General features: G+C 46.0%; 2 protein-coding genes across 2 annotated transcripts; both read right to left on the minus strand.

Moving 5' to 3' along the window:
• Window positions 1–604: 604 nt before the first annotated feature.
• Window positions 605–8,610, minus strand: LOC120851162. The gene is made up of 5 exons (XM_040498942.1): window positions 8,111–8,610; window positions 5,488–5,548; window positions 5,239–5,404; window positions 2,480–2,639; window positions 605–645 (listed from the first exon to the last, which is right to left on the minus strand). The coding sequence occupies exons 1-4, from the start codon at window positions 8,462–8,464 to the stop codon at window positions 2,519–2,521; spliced, it is 702 nt and encodes a 233-aa protein (XP_040354876.1). The 5' UTR covers window positions 8,465–8,610; the 3' UTR covers window positions 605–645; window positions 2,480–2,518.
• A 7,141-nt stretch (window positions 8,611–15,751) lies between these two features.
• On the minus strand, window positions 15,752–17,475 carry LOC120851161. Its single transcript, XM_040223758.3, has 2 exons — window positions 16,155–17,475; window positions 15,752–15,838 (listed from the first exon to the last, which is right to left on the minus strand). The coding sequence occupies exons 1-2, from the start codon at window positions 17,406–17,408 to the stop codon at window positions 15,806–15,808; spliced, it is 1,287 nt and encodes a 428-aa protein (XP_040079692.2). The 5' UTR covers window positions 17,409–17,475; the 3' UTR covers window positions 15,752–15,805.
• Between the last annotated feature and the right edge of the window lie 622 nt (window positions 17,476–18,097).

Consider the following 18,097-nt stretch of genomic DNA (forward strand, 5'->3'; position numbering starts at 1 on the left):
AGACGTGTGAAAGAAACATGTTTTCAAATTGAGCTCATCAACCAACATTTTGCAAGCTTCAAAAGCTCGCAGGCTTGCAGCTTTTTAGAGGGTTATTTTTAGTTAACCGAAATTCAAATTAATTATAATGTTTCTGAGATCAACTTGAGAACTCTTTTTTTTTCTGTGGCACAGAAATGTCAGCGAGATCAAATATTCCAGATGAATTGAAATAAACCACTGATTATTTTGGGAACACGCCATATTTACACCTTCCCTACCTTCCTGGACTTATTAACGCCGAGATGTTCGCGATGAAAGAAGTCGTCAAAGTTGTTAAAGAAAGAAAACATGCGATATTGTAATATTTGTAAACAACCACTTTATTTCTTGCATTCGCCACGCTTTGGCTCTGAACAGATTGCTTCTCTTCAACAGACTATTAGAAACTGCAGTTTTATTTCTTAACTTTGGCCCGCTTGGGGCTCAGACTAAATGGAATTTAATGAACATACCTACTTCGACTCTTAACTCTGCCCTCTTGGGCTCTTAACGATACACTTTTTGAGTATATACCTGGTATTCTTTTTATGGACAAAAATATTGAAGAGAACTTGCACCAGGAAAATCTTGATAGTGCCATTAGTTTGCTTGACTTGGCGGCCACTAGGAACAACGGATGTTTTAATTAACCTTTTCGTTAAAAAAATAAGCGTATAGTTACAATTAGAAACTTGATAAGCATCGTCAGAAACCACTAAATCATTCTAATTTAGAGACTAGGAGCACATGTATTGTTTCTCTGGCCTGCAAATCTGTCGTGACCTCCAAGTTTTTCCGTCTCATCATCCACATTTTCGCTTTGCCAGGCTTGCGCCTGTATGAAAAGTGGTACCTTTTGTGAAATACCACACTTCATACGTGCCCCAAATCCTTCTAAAATTAACAGATTTAGTGATTTCCGATTATGCCCTGCAAGTCTCTAAAACTGGTTAATATCATTGTATGCAAAACTATTTTAAAACTTAATTATCCTAAGCACTACATGCCTTATTAAATGGTTCTCTTGACTATGACCAATGGGGTTCCCAACCTATTTCTGTGAGGTGCATAAATTTTACATTAAATGAATGTGAAAACAATGCACATTCTCCCAGCATTTCTAATGAATAGGTTTAGTGGCTTTCGACTATGGCCAGCAAGTTTCTAATTGCAAGAATATGGCTCCGTTTACTAATTAGAAGTTAATTTAAAATATATGTTAATTAGCCACCTACTTCCACAAACAACTTTGTAGTGCCCGCTAAGTAGAGTAAGCTGATTGCAAAATGAAGTTACCTAATGAAACTTATTGTTTTGAAAACTTAGGGCAGCTAAAACCAAACACCCAGTGTAGTGATGGAAATAATTCCTGGAGAAGGGGAACAAGGGGGACAAAGGACAAACACAAATCCCCGAACACAGCTAGGTGACTGGTGAGCAACCGAAAAAATCCGCCTGGTCCGGGTATCGAACCCGGGACCTCTCCATTACAGGTGGAGCGCTCTACCAACTGAGCTAACCAGGGGTTAGACGTCAATAGGGCAAACGGGTTTTATCAGCTGCGACCAGTCTAACACCAACGAGGGTGAAGCTTGCAATTTAAGGTTATAATTATAATGCAATTACATGCAAGGGTGCAAGCGAGCTGGACAAGAATGATGAAAATAATCCCTGGAGAAGGGGAACAAGAGGGACAGAGGACAAACACAAACCCGTTTGCTCTACTGACGTCTAACCCTTGGTTAGCTCAGTTGGTAGAGCGCTCCACGTGTAATGGAGAGGTCCCGGGTTCGATACCAGGACCAAGCGGATCTTTTCGGTCGCTCACCAGTCACCTAACTGTGTTTGGAGATTTCTGTTTGTCCTTCTTGTTCCTCTTCTCCAGGAATTATTTTCATCATTCTTGTCCAGCTCGCTTGCACCCTTGCATTATAATTAAACCCAGTGTAGGGTGGCCTAAATAGTGGTAGGCTGTAAATTGGTACCTAAAAATTAGCTTCTGCACACAGCTATATCAAATTTTACCCAAACATGTATTTTAATGGCACTAGTTATCTTGCAAACGTGCATCTCTATGGTGGGCAACGACACAGACAACCAAGTAGCATCGCCAGTTGACCGCTCGATTCGACCCGCGCCCGTTGTGAAATGAGTCTTCCATTTTATGTGAAATGCGAGTACTCATTTCGCATCGGGCTCTAGCCGCTCACTGCGACTCGGTCGCCTGCATTGGTGCCCGCCATAGAGGCTACAAGGATTCTTGCCCTTATTTCTCACAGAAATGGATCTATGCTTTAGACGTTCACAAGGTAATGTGCACCACTAGAGTACACATGTGGTGAAAATTCAGAAGCCAATTTATTCGGTGCAATTGACAGCGTACCGCTCTATTTATGCCACCTTTTTATTCCTTCCCTTTACCTAGCTTGGGCTTAAAGATGACATTTCCGGAACATACCTTTTATTTAAATCAGGAAGGCTTTAAGACTGTTTCAGCTTAAAAGGCATATTCCTCCAGGGAAGCCATCAGCTTGGCAACCGCGGGTGACACACAGTGTTGCTTCTTCTTCTTTTTAAGAATCTTGGTGCCCCTCGGTGGGTTGATGTTTGCAATACCCCTGAAATCAAACAAATATATCTTTTTACTATAGCATTGTTCCCCATGAAACATGTATTATTTAAATACACAGGGAGGTTATGGAATGCTGGCCAAAACTTTCCTACAAATACTATGCGTTACATAGGAAAAATATGGATGCGATGTTAGTGAGTGCCAACGACCGATTTGGCAGATGTCCATCATATAGATAATGATACATTCATTTCCAATAAGGACACCGAAGTGTTGTGAACCAGATATCTGGGTTGCCGCCATGTTTTGGATGTTTGAACTGCCGGCGGGAATTACGCGCACCGCCACATATTAATAAGTAATGATTTTAGGGAAAAGTGCGCCTGGTCGCTTAATAAGGTACACAGGGGGTTACAGTTGTCTGGAACCAAGCTTTAAAAAAAGCGGAGCATTACAGGCGAATGGAACCAAGTGCATTTCTTAGCACACGTCTTGCCAGGACCAATATCTTTTTTTATTGTGCCTAATTAAATAATTACGACTAATAACCTTGTTCTGTAAATATTTAAAGGAAATTAAAGGTGTCGATTGGAATGTTGTAGAGAGCCTGAATAAACACCCAATGGAGGAGTTTGCAATGTGGTGCACCTTGAGTGCTTCTTTTATCCAACCCTAAAAAAAACGCCCGCTCGCAGCGCACGCGTGCGCTGCGATTAGGGGAGTGCAATGTCATGGGGTATTCTTTGCATTTTGTGGGCGTTTTTTGAAGGTTGGAGAAAAGAACCAGGCAAAGTGTACCATGGTGCAAGCACCTCCATCGAGTGCTCTTTAAAGCTCTCTACAAGCTCCCAATTGACACTTTTGCCCTTAAATCAATATTTAATCAATTAGTTTCAATGAATTAGTTTCATCAGGCTCAACAAAACAATACTCTCTTTTGCAAGATGCCTGCTAACATATACAGTTCGTTTCAATCGCTTAGAGTGATCCCTTTTTGTTTAAAGCTTGCTTGAGAATTAAAACAGTGTAAACGTAAATGAGAACAAAACCCTACTCCCGGACTTGCCGAACAATAAATTGTTCAATGTGTGCCAAGGAATAAGACATTTTGTGTAAGAAAAGGAATTTCTCTAAAATAGCCTTAACAAAAATTCTGGCTAGAGAAGCATGGTAATTGTGTTAATCAGCCATGTTAACATTTCAATGAACACTTGTGTTACTTTTATTCGGGAATTTTTGTTCCAGGTGTTTGTCTACACAACTATTTCATGTTTCACGTATATCAGTAGAAAAAAATGGTAACCTCTGCCAGTCGATCGACTTATTGAGCCTTCAAAGAGGTAGTATTGTCGGGCACTTTAGCACCACTTGGAGTGTTCCATCCTGTTTCGCTAGCTTCAGTCAACTAGCTTGTTTTATATTTTACAGATGTGCAATCTAAAAGTGCACGTCTGTTCTTCCATCCCCCTTTAGTCGTTTAAATGTATATTAGTTGTCATTCTCTAGAAAATAAACTCAGCTGCAGTAGAGACTTCATACTGTTACCTTTGTTTCTCGCCATCCTAGCATCACAGTGTAAACTAGAATGTGGACAGCGAGAGCATGGGGTCTTGTGAAGCTGAAGTGCTGATGGTGACACAGGCACTGACTTTAAAATATTTTACTATTACCTTGGACGCGCAAGTTTTCTTTGGCACGTTTCTCAGGAATATTTAATGACAGCATAGAGCACAGAGGCACAAAATATATAGCTTCTCTGGCGAAGTGCTTAATATTGAGAATGAAAACAATATAGTGTCCACGATATTCCTTGCCATCTGAAAACAACTCTTGCACGAGGTGTGCAGTAATTACGGATCAGGGCTTGACACAAAAGAGAGCACGCTGCTATCGATACATTTACAGGAGGTGGAAGCCATGCATTTTCTGGGCATATAAACGGTCTCCCTTTCACCATGTGCAGCTGAAATGCCCTTCATTCCAATTGATGAAGTCGTGTGCAAATGAGACAAACCTGCACCCACTGATGAGTGTAATGAGCGTGGTGAGATGGGTTTGTGTATGTGTACGTGCGCAAACACGCGCATGTTTGCATGTGTGCGCATGCGTGCGTCTGTTTGTGCGTGAGGAGGGAGCGTGGTCGCCGGACCACATTGCAGTATTTTAGGGCTCCCAGGACTGGAGAATGTGCTTACTTATGGTTTACACTATGCTGTTTTCGAGCCAACTAGCCCAAGATAAAAAATGACATAGTTCACCTTTTTTGTTTTCAACAACAGCAATCATTTCTCCAACGACATGTATGGGGTTAGACTCTCATCACAAAATGATTAACATCACTCATAAAACTGTCTTAAAAACTGATCTCATTTGTGCAAAAAAAGTTTCCTTCATGCACTATATCGTTGTGAATATGCCATTCAGCTTTGTGGCCCCTAAGAAGTAATTTCAGTAGTTTGAATGATCTAAATGAAACAATGAAAAACCTTAGCTTGAGGTTTTGGCATGCAAAATCAAAGCATTGTAAGAAATCAGCAGGCACTGGGGTTCTTCCATTGGAAGCTAGGTTTTGTGTAAAGGATACATCTTTGATATGACAAGCAGATCAAATTTAACAATAAAAGCAGGGGTGATGAAGCACTTACCTTTGAATAAATTCAAGTGTAAGGCCCACTTCTTCTGGGAACGAAATGTTCAACACAAAATAGAGCAGGAACATCAACTTGAATGAGCCTGCCCTGTTGCTTGTGGTCATCACCGGCACTGTGTCAACACAAATTGTGAACTCGCTTGCTGTGTAGTTGTTGGCTCCTATAAATAACAATTGATGCAGTATGAGAACAGAACTCGTCCACCTTCATGCTTCGGGCCAGAATTTGAAAGCACATACTGACCTTTAACACATATGATCGGGCTTGGGTCCATATCACCCAGATCCGAGTCAGTGGCATTCTCCTGAAAGACAAAGAGTAAACAAAAATGAGGACAGACGACCTAATGTCCTTTTAGTATGACCCGTGCTATGTCTAAGCACTTCGGTCTAATTTGCTTTTGCCACATTTAGAGGGCAAGCTACTTGAATGTTTTCAAGGATTCTACATAAACAAACAATTTTGGACAATTCAAAGGTACTGCCTGACCTCTGTATAATTTGTTTAGAAAACAGAGTATGCCTTAATGATGTATGCGGCTCAATATTGATAAATTAAAAGCAGAATTAGAGTCCCTATGGACAATGTTGCTGAATTGTTGTCGTCTCTTCGATGATATTGCCACAAGATGCTAACACAATTTCATAAGTCGACAGATGCACTAGCGGAGCACGAAGATCGTCAGTTGCTTTCATAAAAAAAAACAGATACGCTCAAAGGTGTTCTCATTTGCAAAAACCACAGATAATGCGCAAAACTCAGAAAATGTTGGGTTCAATCTGGGCTATCCCAAAGCTATGATTCCAACCGAAAAAGAAATACCAAAACAAAAATGCACCATTGATGTGGCATATTGTGACATGATGTAAGCTATATATATACTCGATATCGCTGCACTTTTCATCATCTGCTAAATTACCAGGTTATGCAGGCTTTGCTCATGGGGAACTCTGGCGGGCAAAGTTCAATTACAGATAAGCCAAATTGCATTGCTAAAATTTATTTAATTTTTTTAATAGCAAAAATTTGAGACGTTTATTTTCAACACTTTTTGTTCCATGGCATCAATTCCACAATTTACACGCGTTTGCCCAGACTCCTATGCTCCTAGTTCAGCACCTGTGCCTACAGTAGTCCCAATCTCCAATATTGGCAGCCATTCGAACCATCAGGCTAAAGGACAAATATATTTTTTTTTGGTTGGTTGATTTCGATGATAAGATGAATTGAAGGAATTAAAGAAGCCATTTTTTTCGCAGTGAGGATATTAGGCACAGTACAGAATCCAATAATTTCAGATGACTAAAAAGGTTGGCATTCACATACGAACCAAGCGATCGCTTTCTTGTATCAGCACAGGACACCAGAGTGCAAAGTCTCGTATGAAAGAAACGCGAATATCGGAGCAACATGTAGCTTACCCCCATCATTGTGCAGCGACGGTTGTCAGCGAAAACTACCATGTGCTTCGAGAATTGTGATGATACCAAATGGCCGGTGCTTTCAGAAAATAATTCGAGCTGCGATTTTGATTCAGTTTTCCACCACATTCGGCGCCGAAGCGCAGCCTTTAAATTCCGTTTCATTTAAATTGCATGAACGTCCATATTATCATTATCTAGAAATATCTAGACGCTGACTGCTGGTTCGTCTTAGTGAGAGAAAAAAATAAACGAAAGCTTCGTTAGAAATAACACAAAAATGTAAAAAGCTCATGAGTTTACGCAGCATCCAACGCTTCTGCTGTTATTTAACCGAAGATTAAGCAAAAACAATTCATCATTGCACCCCCATCCCCAAAATAGCTGCGAGAGAGCAAAAAAGAATTAGAGAACGGCATTTTGCTTTTATTGTTTATATGCTCACAAACCAAGCAATAAGAACAGTCAGGTCACAATATCGATGTGAAGGTAATCTCATGTGCATTCAGTACGTCTCGTCTCAGGGCATTCAAACCTAGGCGAAGGCATATTGTTTAGGACAGAACGTGGTGAAAAACTAAACCAAAGGCCACTTGGCATTATTACCCTCGAAATGCGTAAGAACTTCCGCTGACGACCGTTCTGTGGCGCGACGGGTGCAAAAGGCTGTTGGTTCGTTGTTTGCACATCTTTCGTTCGAGACCGCGCTGTCATCCTGGATATGAGGGTAAATTAACATGCAGCTGTCGACCAATCGGCACTGCAAGCTCAGGCTAGCAGCGCCTTCACACCTAACGGAGAGAGTAAGCCCTGGTAAGAAAAGAACTGACACGTTGTTGCTATATGTTTTTTTTTTTTGTGCAAGGTAGTGAATTCGATAAATGACGCACCGTCTCAAGCGGATGTAGTGAGGATCAGTGCAAGAAAACGCAGACGCCTAAAGCACCGTTTAGCGCCATTTCTTTTTGTGTTCCGAAAAAGCACAACAAAGCCTCTTCTTTATCTTATTCATGAAATGTTAAACGCGAATTACAGATGACACAATTGAAATTCATTTTTAACTCAGTAAGAGTGACTTGGATTTGTTCTCTAATTTCTAACGTTTAAAAGTCGTTCTCATCATGCTGAAGTCACAAAAGCAGACTGTGCTAGTTTTTTGTATTTTTTTATCTTTAATGTCTTTGTAACTGTGCTCTTTGTTTTATGAGTTGCGTGGTGTGCATGCTACTAAGGCCTAGAGCTGTCTGCGGCCCACAGTAAACAGATTGAATAAAAAAATAGTGTATCACACCCATTTTTGACTAATAATACCGCCCGCAGTGCTTCTATTCCATTTTCACGTGACATCTTGATGATTTACTTCGATTTTAGATTTCTGTAGATCTACTTCGCTTAAAAAATGTAAAGCAACCGATATACTAAAAGCATTGAATACAAAAACTTACCTCAACATTTTTGAAGATCAATTCAATGTCTTCACCGAAGAGTGCCAGCAGCAGGAGCGGAGTGCTGTCATATTCGGGGGTCACATTTTTTAGTGTTTTTTTAGCATCCTCAATGTCCTTAAGGCACTTCTTCACAGCCTCGTTCTTCAGTTGACTGTAGGCGTATCTGTACAGTTGTACTCCAACCTTTTTCATGTTATCATCAAAGACTTCGCTGACGTTGAATCCGAGCAGTAGCTCTGCATGATTGAGAAAATGGTGCTCCTCAAACAGGAATGGCCAGTCCTCTTTCACCTTGCCTACCCCCTTGGAGCTATTGATCAGTAGCCTCTGGGTTGCGTAAGTCTCACTCATGAGTTTTGTGACTAGTCTATCATCCCGAGATACCCTGCGATATTCTGTTACCAGACGTTCTCTCTTTTCATCCTGAGTGTAGGCTGTCTCTCCTGGAGGCAGCTCAGGCTTCCAGGCCACGCATCCGTAGGAGTCCCGACGGTCTGTCTTTGTGGGCTGATGAAACGCATCAGGGTCGGATGTGCTCTCTTCTGGAAGAGGTTGCGCTAGAGGCCTCTTCTTGTTATTTACACAATTCTCTAGTTTCCAGAGCAAAGTTTCAACGCCTTGTCCAATAACTGTGCCTTGCAGCATGTCTTGATATGACAACGGATACTTAGCTACAATCTTTGAAGCAATTGCCCTCAGGTGGCGCCTGCCCGGCGAGAAGCTCTCCTGGATAATTCTGTTACTCAATTGCCTCACCATTTGGTTCAGGTCAGACTTTGTTGGCCTTGCATTCTTGTAGCATGCTTCCAGAAGCCTCTGTGGAAACGAATCCCATGAAATGGAGAAGTCTTCGCTCCAATTCTCGAAACGTGAGGTGCTTGGAAGAGGAACACTCGCTGTAGGTTGTGCAGCAGGTATGGGTGCCTTGGTTGTCACACTGACTTCGCGAAACCTTTCCAAAAGGATCCTTCTATTCACTGGGTTTAGGAGGTCCAGGTCGCTCTCCTCAATGTACTTTAGATGCTCCATGGTTGTTACACCGCACACTTCTAGCTTGGAAACAACAGCTTCCACATCTTCTGATGGGAGGCTTGGCAGCCAGCTGGCAATAAGCGATGAAAGCTCCATCTAAGAGAGACAATGTAAAGAAATAATTAAATCAAATCCAAAACTGCATGCTTCAGCACCACAATGGGGCGCTGTGCTTGGCCCAGCCGGTATGGTTCAAGAGGAACATAGTCAATTATGCTGCTTGGAGTAACACATTTCAAACTTCCAGATTCACAATCATAGAGGTTATACAACTGCATTGAAGGTTCCAAGGACGACCGGGTGACTCGTACAAGGAAGCACATCGCAGGGCCTTTTGCCAGAATTAGAATTATCTGACCAAACACCAGCCGATCATCTTCTCGTGATAAGACCAGAATCATGTCCCTCCTGTACGCAAGTCCTCGGTACTCGGCATTATAGGCGTAGTAGATATCATCATCAGATCCAAAAAAAATCCTTTATGACCTTTTGAATGTGATCACTGTATAGACTCAACTGAAGTCTTGATGCAGATGTCAAAGGATCGGCAGTTGGAAAGAGGCAACCAGATGCCTTGTATGCTTGGAGAAGCTGGTGTCGTTCAGCTAGGGTGGATGTGATATTTTTGAAGTTTTGACAATTTCTCGCGCATTTTCTGAAGTAACCGTGCTTGCTTTCACAGCGCATAGTCCAAACTCTTATTAATGGGCCAAACTGCATGATGAGGTAAGGATAGTGCGCAAGAAAGTGGTGCTTAGGTCGTAGAGAACAAAATGGAAAGAGCTCTAGTCTCCCTAGAAGATAATCGTCAATCAAGTCTTTCAGCCGCATTATCATCGGAAGCGAGATGGCTGGAGTGCAGATCAGCTGGACGATCTCTGAGAGCATCAACACCTGCTGCCACACAGGATCATCGAGATCTAGTACTTTGCCGAAAACAAACACAGGCAGGAACCTTAGCATGTTCCAGTTCTGAACTGCATACCCGCTCAGCTTCTGCTTTAAATTCACTTCCGAGGGGCGATCATTTGCATCTCCTTGTTTGAAATTAAATAAGGAGATGCTTCTGTTTAACTCTTCCAGTGTGAACCACCTGCACTTGTGGACGAAGTATTGTACGTACAATGCAATATCATAAGACACAACACCCTCAAACAAATCGTGACCTAGACAAGGTGGCAGGCCCGGTGCACACACATGGAAGTACCTCAAGCGATTAAACAATGAGTCAAATTTCACTCCTTCGTGAACAATGAGCGTGTCATCTTGACTCAAAATTGTTAGAGACCTGTCATAGTTGGACTTTTTTCTCAGCTCGAAAGTGCCAGTCAGATTGGACTCAACAAACATATCTTTTTTCTCTGTTAAACAAAACCGACACATGTGCTTTGCTTTGCTAAAGTTCTCAACAAAGCCACCAATTGTGTGGCTTCCCAGATTGTCACCAAGGATCGCCACAACAGCTCCATACAGGTTCTTGCCGTCTCTCAGCTGACAGCTTCCGTTTTCAAGCCTCCGGATGTCCTCTAGCAGTGGTGCAAATACCTTTTCTTGCCCGAAAAACTCGAAGTCGGACTCTTTACATAGAAGCACAAGTTGAATTGCGCGAATGCGTGATCTGTTCCATGGGTAGAGGTTTCCGAGCATGAAGTACACTGCAAGTATCTTGTGCTTTTTCTTTGCCGAGCCAAGGGGATTCACGACTTCAAATGCATCTTGAAACAGCAGCAACTTCACGGCATCCGACTGCTGATCAAACAAGGGAATTGACTTGTGCACTGTTATATTCTGCGCCGACGCGGCGGTGCTCTAAAGCCTGACTACATTGGACGCAAGCGCCGGTGACTTACGTTCGACGTAGCCGGGAAACTACATGCCCCGAGCGGACCTGGACGGTCGCCGGAGCGAGAAGAAAAGACAACCAACGGATTCAGGAGCGGGGCGAACACTGGCCGATGAGGCCGCAGATCACGCGCGGCTCATGCCGTCGCGTGCTGTCCTTTTTATTCTTTTTCATGGATGCACGAGATGGCTACTTTAAAAAGGAGATGTCAAGTAGCGCCATCTCGTGCAAATCAAAATACTACATTCTCCCTCCCTTAAAAAAAAAAAAAAAAAAAAAATAAGAAAATTGTGGGAGGAAGACTTACGTTATACATTCGTTATGTGAAAAAAAATAACGAAAATCAAAACACTTCACCACCCGAAAATTGCGTTATTTCACTGGAAATATTGGTTTTAAAATTGTTCGTTGAAACACAAAAAAAAAAAAATATGAAATTCGCAAAAGATTGTTCATAAACGTTCTTTGTGTGCACGACACGGAAAATTCAACAAAATCCTAAACAAGTCATCCGAACAAAACGGGTTTTCACTGAAAGTTCAGGTTGCATCATACTAGTCACGTGACGATCAAAATTTCATTCCAAGAGTCATATTTCAACTTAGAGCACTCTCATCTCTCCTCCTCCTGGGAAGAAAATGAAACATCCAACCATACCTATTTTAATGTCCATGACACATTGTAGTGTTGACTGTTAGTTTGTTAGTTTGGTTATTGTTTAGAATATTGTGTTTGTCATGGACATTTTTACCTTGGCCAAGGTTTTGCTATAACAGTGATATGCTTTTAATGTTCTATATGTACCCAAACTTGATACCAAAAATGACCTTTTACGAAAACATAACTACAAAAGCCTTAGTCACTGTACTCCGAATCTGACTGAAAACTATCATCGCCAAGTGCAAGAATATAGTCTTTGAACTTCAGCGGAAGTCTTCTCTGGCGTATTGGCCGACCTTGCCTCGCTGGTGGTAGAGGAGCTGTAGATGGCTCGGAGATCGTGGGTGGTGTGTGGAACTCGGTCGTGAGTTCTTCCACTGAATCCTCAAGTGGAGGCATAGATGGCGTACTCGTTCCCGAAGACTCCAGAGTACTCATTTCTGGCGACGGCAAAACGAGCAGTTCTGCCCGTGTGTCTGGGCAAACTGCCAGATCGGAGACAGGTAGTTGCTCTGCAACCACGGACTCTGGTGATGACCCTGGCACAGCGTCCGGAGCAGCAACAACCACTGGCCCAGGAAGAGGCCTGACCGCAGCCTCAGGAACAGGCCTGACAAGCCTGTCAGGCTCCACAGACTGTCCAGCGTCTGCCACGGAAGCAGGGCAGAGCTCAGGTGCAGAGATCCCGATCATGTCGGGTACAGCCGACCCGAGATTCCCCTCGGAAACAGGAGCAGGGCCCCCAGGAACAGAGGCAGGCCAAGGGACAGCTCCAAGAACAGTTCCAGGAACAGGTCCAGGAACAGGCCCCGGTACAGCACCCGGAGCAGGAGACTCGGCCGCAGCAACCGGAACTGTAAACTTTGCCGCAGCTAACAGATCTGGCTCCTTGGAAGAACCCAGCGCTGCATGGCGAGGTGCACCTGCCATGGGTGCAGCAGATGAACCGGGTCTCCCCAAGAGACCAGACGCTGCGGGGTCACAGGAACCCTCCGGGCAGGAAAAAACAATTGGTACTTGGGACGTTGAAGTGCTTCCACGGACAGGGGTCAGTACAGGAACCACTGGAGTTGCAGGAGGTATATACAAGTCATCTTCGTCATCATCATCATCCCAACCGTAGTCAGGAACTTGTGCTGGAGGCAGCTGTATGGACTTTGCAAGCTTCGCTGCGTTCCATTTCCTACCGTCAGCGAGTTGATATGTAGCAGGTCCTAACTGTGCATGTATCCGTTGTGGTTCTGTATATGTACTCCGCAACTTGTTGTGATGGGTGGGCTTGAATACGCGAACAGCCTGCCCAGGATGAAACTGAGGGTGTCGTACAGCTCTACGATGGTCAGAATAATCTTTCATGTTTTGTTGATAGCGCTGTACTCTTCCTTGTAGCTGAGCTCGACGTTCCAAGAGATTGTCAGGTACCGTCCTAGTCGGCATGCCTTGTACGTCTAGTCTAGACCGATGATTTCGTCCATGAAGGAGAAAGGATGGTGCAAATCCTGTTGCAGGATGTACCGTACGTCGGTACGCTTCCAGGTGGTCTCGGACGGCATCTGGAAGTGGACGACCTTGTACAACAGCTAACTGAAGGCACGACTTCAGGACTCGGTTAAATCTTTCCACCTGCCCGTTACATTGGGGGTGGTATAATGACGTTCTCCTATGTTTGATGCCATGTTGACGCAAGAAATCTTGAAATTCATGGGAGGTAAACTGTACTCCATTATCTGACACAATCTCGCAGGGCAGTCCCTCGCGTGAAAAAACGTTCTTCAAAAAGCTGATGACAGTCGCAGAAGTCACAGAAGACGTGGCTTGGACTTCTGGCCACTTGGAGTGGTAATCTACGAGTACTAAAAAAAACCTTTGACTGGCCGGTGCACGATCAACCGGGCCCACGATGTCGATTCCTAGCTTTTCCCAGGGCTGACTTGGAAACTGGATGGGCTGCAAGGGAGCCGGTGCAGCCTTCACTGGTTTGTCGGTAGCATGGCACACCGTGCAGTTCTGGATCTTGTTCTTTATGTGTTCATTCATCAAGGGCCACCAGTAGTGTTCCCGGATCACACTTGTGGTTCTTGTGATCCCCTGATGAACTTCGTGTGCTACTTCCACGATCCGGTCTCGAAACTCGACAGGGACGACAAGTTTTTCTCCCTTGTACAAAATACCGTCGTACAGCGACAGTTGGTCTCTCACGTGATAGTAAGGCCGGAGATCTGGATTGGTTTTACTATCTTCAGGCCAAACCGAGGTAGTATAGCGGATGACTGAAGGAAGAACTATGTCATTGGCCGTAGCCTGTTGAAAACCACCTTTCGACAAAGGAACCATTACGACGGAAACAACTTCCTCGTCGAATCTCATGCCCTCCTCAGTGTCAGACACTGGCAACCGTGAAAACGCGTCAGCAACGACGTTGGTGGCGCCCTTCTGAAACTCCATTTTGAAATTGTAATTCAGAAGTCGGGAGGACCAACGAGTGATCCTTAGAGGACGGATTCCGGAACCTTTGTTGGACAGCAACGTGACCAACGCCTGATGGTCAGTACGAATGACAAAAGACCTTCCCCACAGATACACGTGCCACTTTTCACACGCCCAAAGACATGCGAGAGCTTCCTTCTCGCCCGTGGAATACCTTCGCTCTGCATCAGTTAGCGAGCGAGACGCGAAGGCTACAGGACGAAGCTGGCTACCATACTGCTGCTGCAAAACAGCACCGAGACCGTACTGAGAAGCATCTGTGGCCACGACGATAGGCAACGTCGGGTCAAACATGGCCAAAATTGGAGCTTCTTGGATGGAAGTCTTTACTTTCTGAAAACTGGCCTCGACTTCCGGAGACCAGTTGAAACGAACTCCTTTACGTAGGAGACGACGCATCGGTTCGACGATGGTGGAACAATGAGGGATGAACTTGCTGTAGTACTCTACCAGCCCTAAAAATGCTCTTAACTTCACTGCATCAGAGGGAGTTGCAAAATTTAGGACCGCATCTACCTTGGATGACAGGGGTGCTAAACCTTTCACGGAAAGATGGTGTCCCAAAAATGAGAGCTCCTGTACTTGGAAAACACCTTTACGGTTTAGCTTCATTCCTGCTTGGGAAATTCGAGACAAGACACGACGGAGATTCTCATCGTGCTCCTTCAAAGTGGATCCATAAACGATGATATCGTCCAGATAGAACTGAACGCCTGGACAATCCCTTAGGATTTTGGACATGAGTTGCTGGAAAGCTGCGGGTGCAGATGCCAGCCCGAAGCAAACTCTCTTAAAGCGAAATAACCCCTCGTGGGTAATGAAAGACGTGAGGTCACGACTCACCGGGTCGAGACGGACTTGATGGTAGGCGGACGCCAGATCCAGCTTGGAGAAGATCGCCGCTCCCCGTAGAGAGTTCAACAGTTCATTGATGCAAGGAAGTGGAAATGAATCAATGACAACGGCCTGGTTCGGAGCTCGTAGGTCCACACACATACGGATGTTGCCATCGGGCTTGCGGACGACAACAATAGGTGACACCCACTCGGAGGCTTCGACACGTTCAATTACGCCCTCTCGCTCCAGCTTGAAAATTTCTTCGGAAACCCGATCCCTTAGGGTCATCGGGAGGCGACGGAGCTTTGATTGGACTGGTGGAACTGTGTGCCGCACCTTGACCTTGTGCGAGTAATTCTTCAGCAGACCCAACCCCGGGCTAAAAAGATGTTCAAAATCTTCGAAGCCAGGTGGCAACTTGGATGCGTCTCGCTTCGAGGAACCACCAACAAGGCTCGTTGAAGGACTGGATTTCTCTGGATGACGCTTCATACCTTGGGGCGCTTGACTCCCCGGATGATCTTGTGGACCGTGTAGTCCGTGACTCTCAGGACTGTAGAGCTCTTGACTCTCAGGATGACGCTGTGGATGATAGAGCCCTTGACTCTCAGGATGACGTTGCGGACTATGGAGCCCTTGACTCTCAGGATGACGTTGCGGACTTGACTCGTCCTCGAAGACTTTAGGTGTGGTCTCTTCAGAGACCGATGAAGCAGGAGACGGGTTCTCCGCAAATGAAGGTCTGGAACTTGCCGCTGGTCGAGAACCGGGGACTTGCGATGCTTGACAGGACGACGCGGTGAACGGTCGTCGCTGCGGGTTGGGCGTGGGCCTCACATCCCGCTGTGGTGCTCCTCCTCCGTGAGCTGCATTCGCATACAAACACTCATGTTTAGCGCCATTCAACACCAGTTGCAACTCACGGACCGCGTCGATGCCGAGTAACGAACGTCCAGTCTTGGTTACGTAAAACTCCAACGTTGTCCAGCGGTTCTTAAAATTTACTTGTCCCACAAAACATCCAAGTACCGGAATGGTCTCTTGCAAATAGTGGACGAGAGGCGTCGACGGCGGATGTAACTTTATCCTCCGCTGCTTGTTAACTTCGTTAAACATGCGTTCATTTAGGATCGACACACATGAACCGGTATCAACAAGAAGACGAAGAGGGGTCCCATTTACCGTGATCTCGGCCATGAAGGCGTCACGACGCATGCTGCCGCCTTCTCGTCGCTCGGCCGTCCCGACGACCACAGGTTCCTCCGTCAGCCTGACGCTTGGCAGCTCCTCAGGAGACAGCGACTGGCCGACCACGTTCACCCGGCCGGGCCGGTCCCCTCTGAACTGTCTGTCGGCGAAGGTCCGCCGAGTACCACGGCCTTGAACCGGGAACGATGCCTGTCGCCGATCGTAGGTGAAGGCAGCCGCCGGCGGGCGACGACTCCGACACGCCACTGCAAAGTGTCCCCACTTTCCACATAAGAAGCATGTCGCTTGAGACGCCGGGCAAACCGCTCGATCATGACGGCGGCGTCCACAGAAGTAGCAGGCGTCGTCTGCTCCGATCCCACCCGTCCGAGGCGGAGCGGGCTCACGCCCACGCTGAGGCTGGAACACCCTCGCCGGAAAACGGGGCACGTGACCGGAGGCCACCGGAGCCCAAGGCATCCTGGGTCCAAGCTGCGACGGGGGGTAGCCAGGTTGAGGCCAGGGAGGGTAGCCGCTGTAGCCATCTTGCCCATGCTCGATGAAAGAAGACGACGCTTGGCCACCATCTTGTGTTGCTGCCGTTTGACGTTTCTCGATCTGGACTTCTGCCGCGACCGGGACTTGCGACTCTCGCCGCCGAAAACTTGCGGCCGTCTTCGCTCTCTGCTCGTACTGGCGAGCGATCTGGATAGCCCGCGACAGCGTTGGCAGCTCGCTGCCCTCGCACTCCTGGAGAACGCGATCCTGGACGCGTCTGGACTCCAGGCCTTCCAAGAAAACCTCGCAAAGTCTTTCATCGAGCGCGTTCCCCAGAGCACAAAACGAAGCCTGATGGCGCAACACGGCAAGAAACTCAGTTACCGACTGGCCAGGACGTTGGAACAAACCGCGCAGCTTCTGGCGTTCAAGCGCGATACTACCCGAAAACTCAAAATGCTTCTCGACTGCCTCCAGAAAAACCTGGAACTCGTCAGTCCCCTCCACCGCAACCGTCTCGTACAGCTGAAATGCATCCACGATGCGCTGGCCCTCAGTGCCCAACAGCGAAAACAGGATGGCTTTTTTTCGGAACGGTTCTACGAGATGCAACGCCGACGCGTCAAGAAAAGTCAGAAAAGCACGCTTCCATGCCGGCCAAGCTACAATCGGCGGACCGGGCACTGCCAAAAAGACAGCCGGCGGCGGGAACGCCGTTGGGCCGCTCGAAGACGAAGATGACGAAGTCATCTCACGATGAAAATGGAACGTACTGAAAACCTAGGCCTAATGCCTCCCCCCGAAACTCATCAAACGCGGCCTTTGCGCAAAATATGACTACCGTTCACCCGGAACAAAAAGGAACACATTTCATGAATACAGTTACGCGCCGGTTTCCTCAACCACTGACCCGCGACGCGGAGTGAAGCCCCCTCCCGAATCCCGGGTTACAAAAGAGGAAATGCTACATATTAAAACAAATATCCCATCCTCGTCGCCAAAATGTTATATTCTGCGCCGACGCGGCGGTGCTCTAAAGCCTGACTACATTGGACGCAAGCGCCGGTGACTTACGTTCGACGTAGCCGGGAAACTACATGCCCCGAGCGGACCTGGACGGTCGCCGGAGCGAGAAGAAAAGACAACCAACGGATTCAGGAGCGGGGCGAACACTGGCCGATGAGGCCGCAGATCACGCGCGGCTCATGCCGTCGCGTGCTGTCCTTTTTATTCTTTTTCATGGATGCACGAGATGGCTACTTTAAAAAGGAGATGTCAAGTAGCGCCATCTCGTGCAAATCAAAATACTACATGCACTATTCCATCCACAAAGTCCCGGAGTATGCCCACTTCATTGCTAAGTGGATTCAAACACTGACTGACATCTGACTCATCATACAGCAATGCCTTGAGAGTGTCAATTATTGGGACGTAATGAA

Source organism: Ixodes scapularis, unplaced genomic scaffold (assembly GCF_016920785.2).
Source record: "Ixodes scapularis isolate PalLabHiFi unplaced genomic scaffold, ASM1692078v2 PGA_scaffold0__279_contigs__length_252992795, whole genome shotgun sequence".
NCBI lineage: Eukaryota > Metazoa > Arthropoda > Arachnida > Ixodida > Ixodidae > Ixodes > Ixodes scapularis.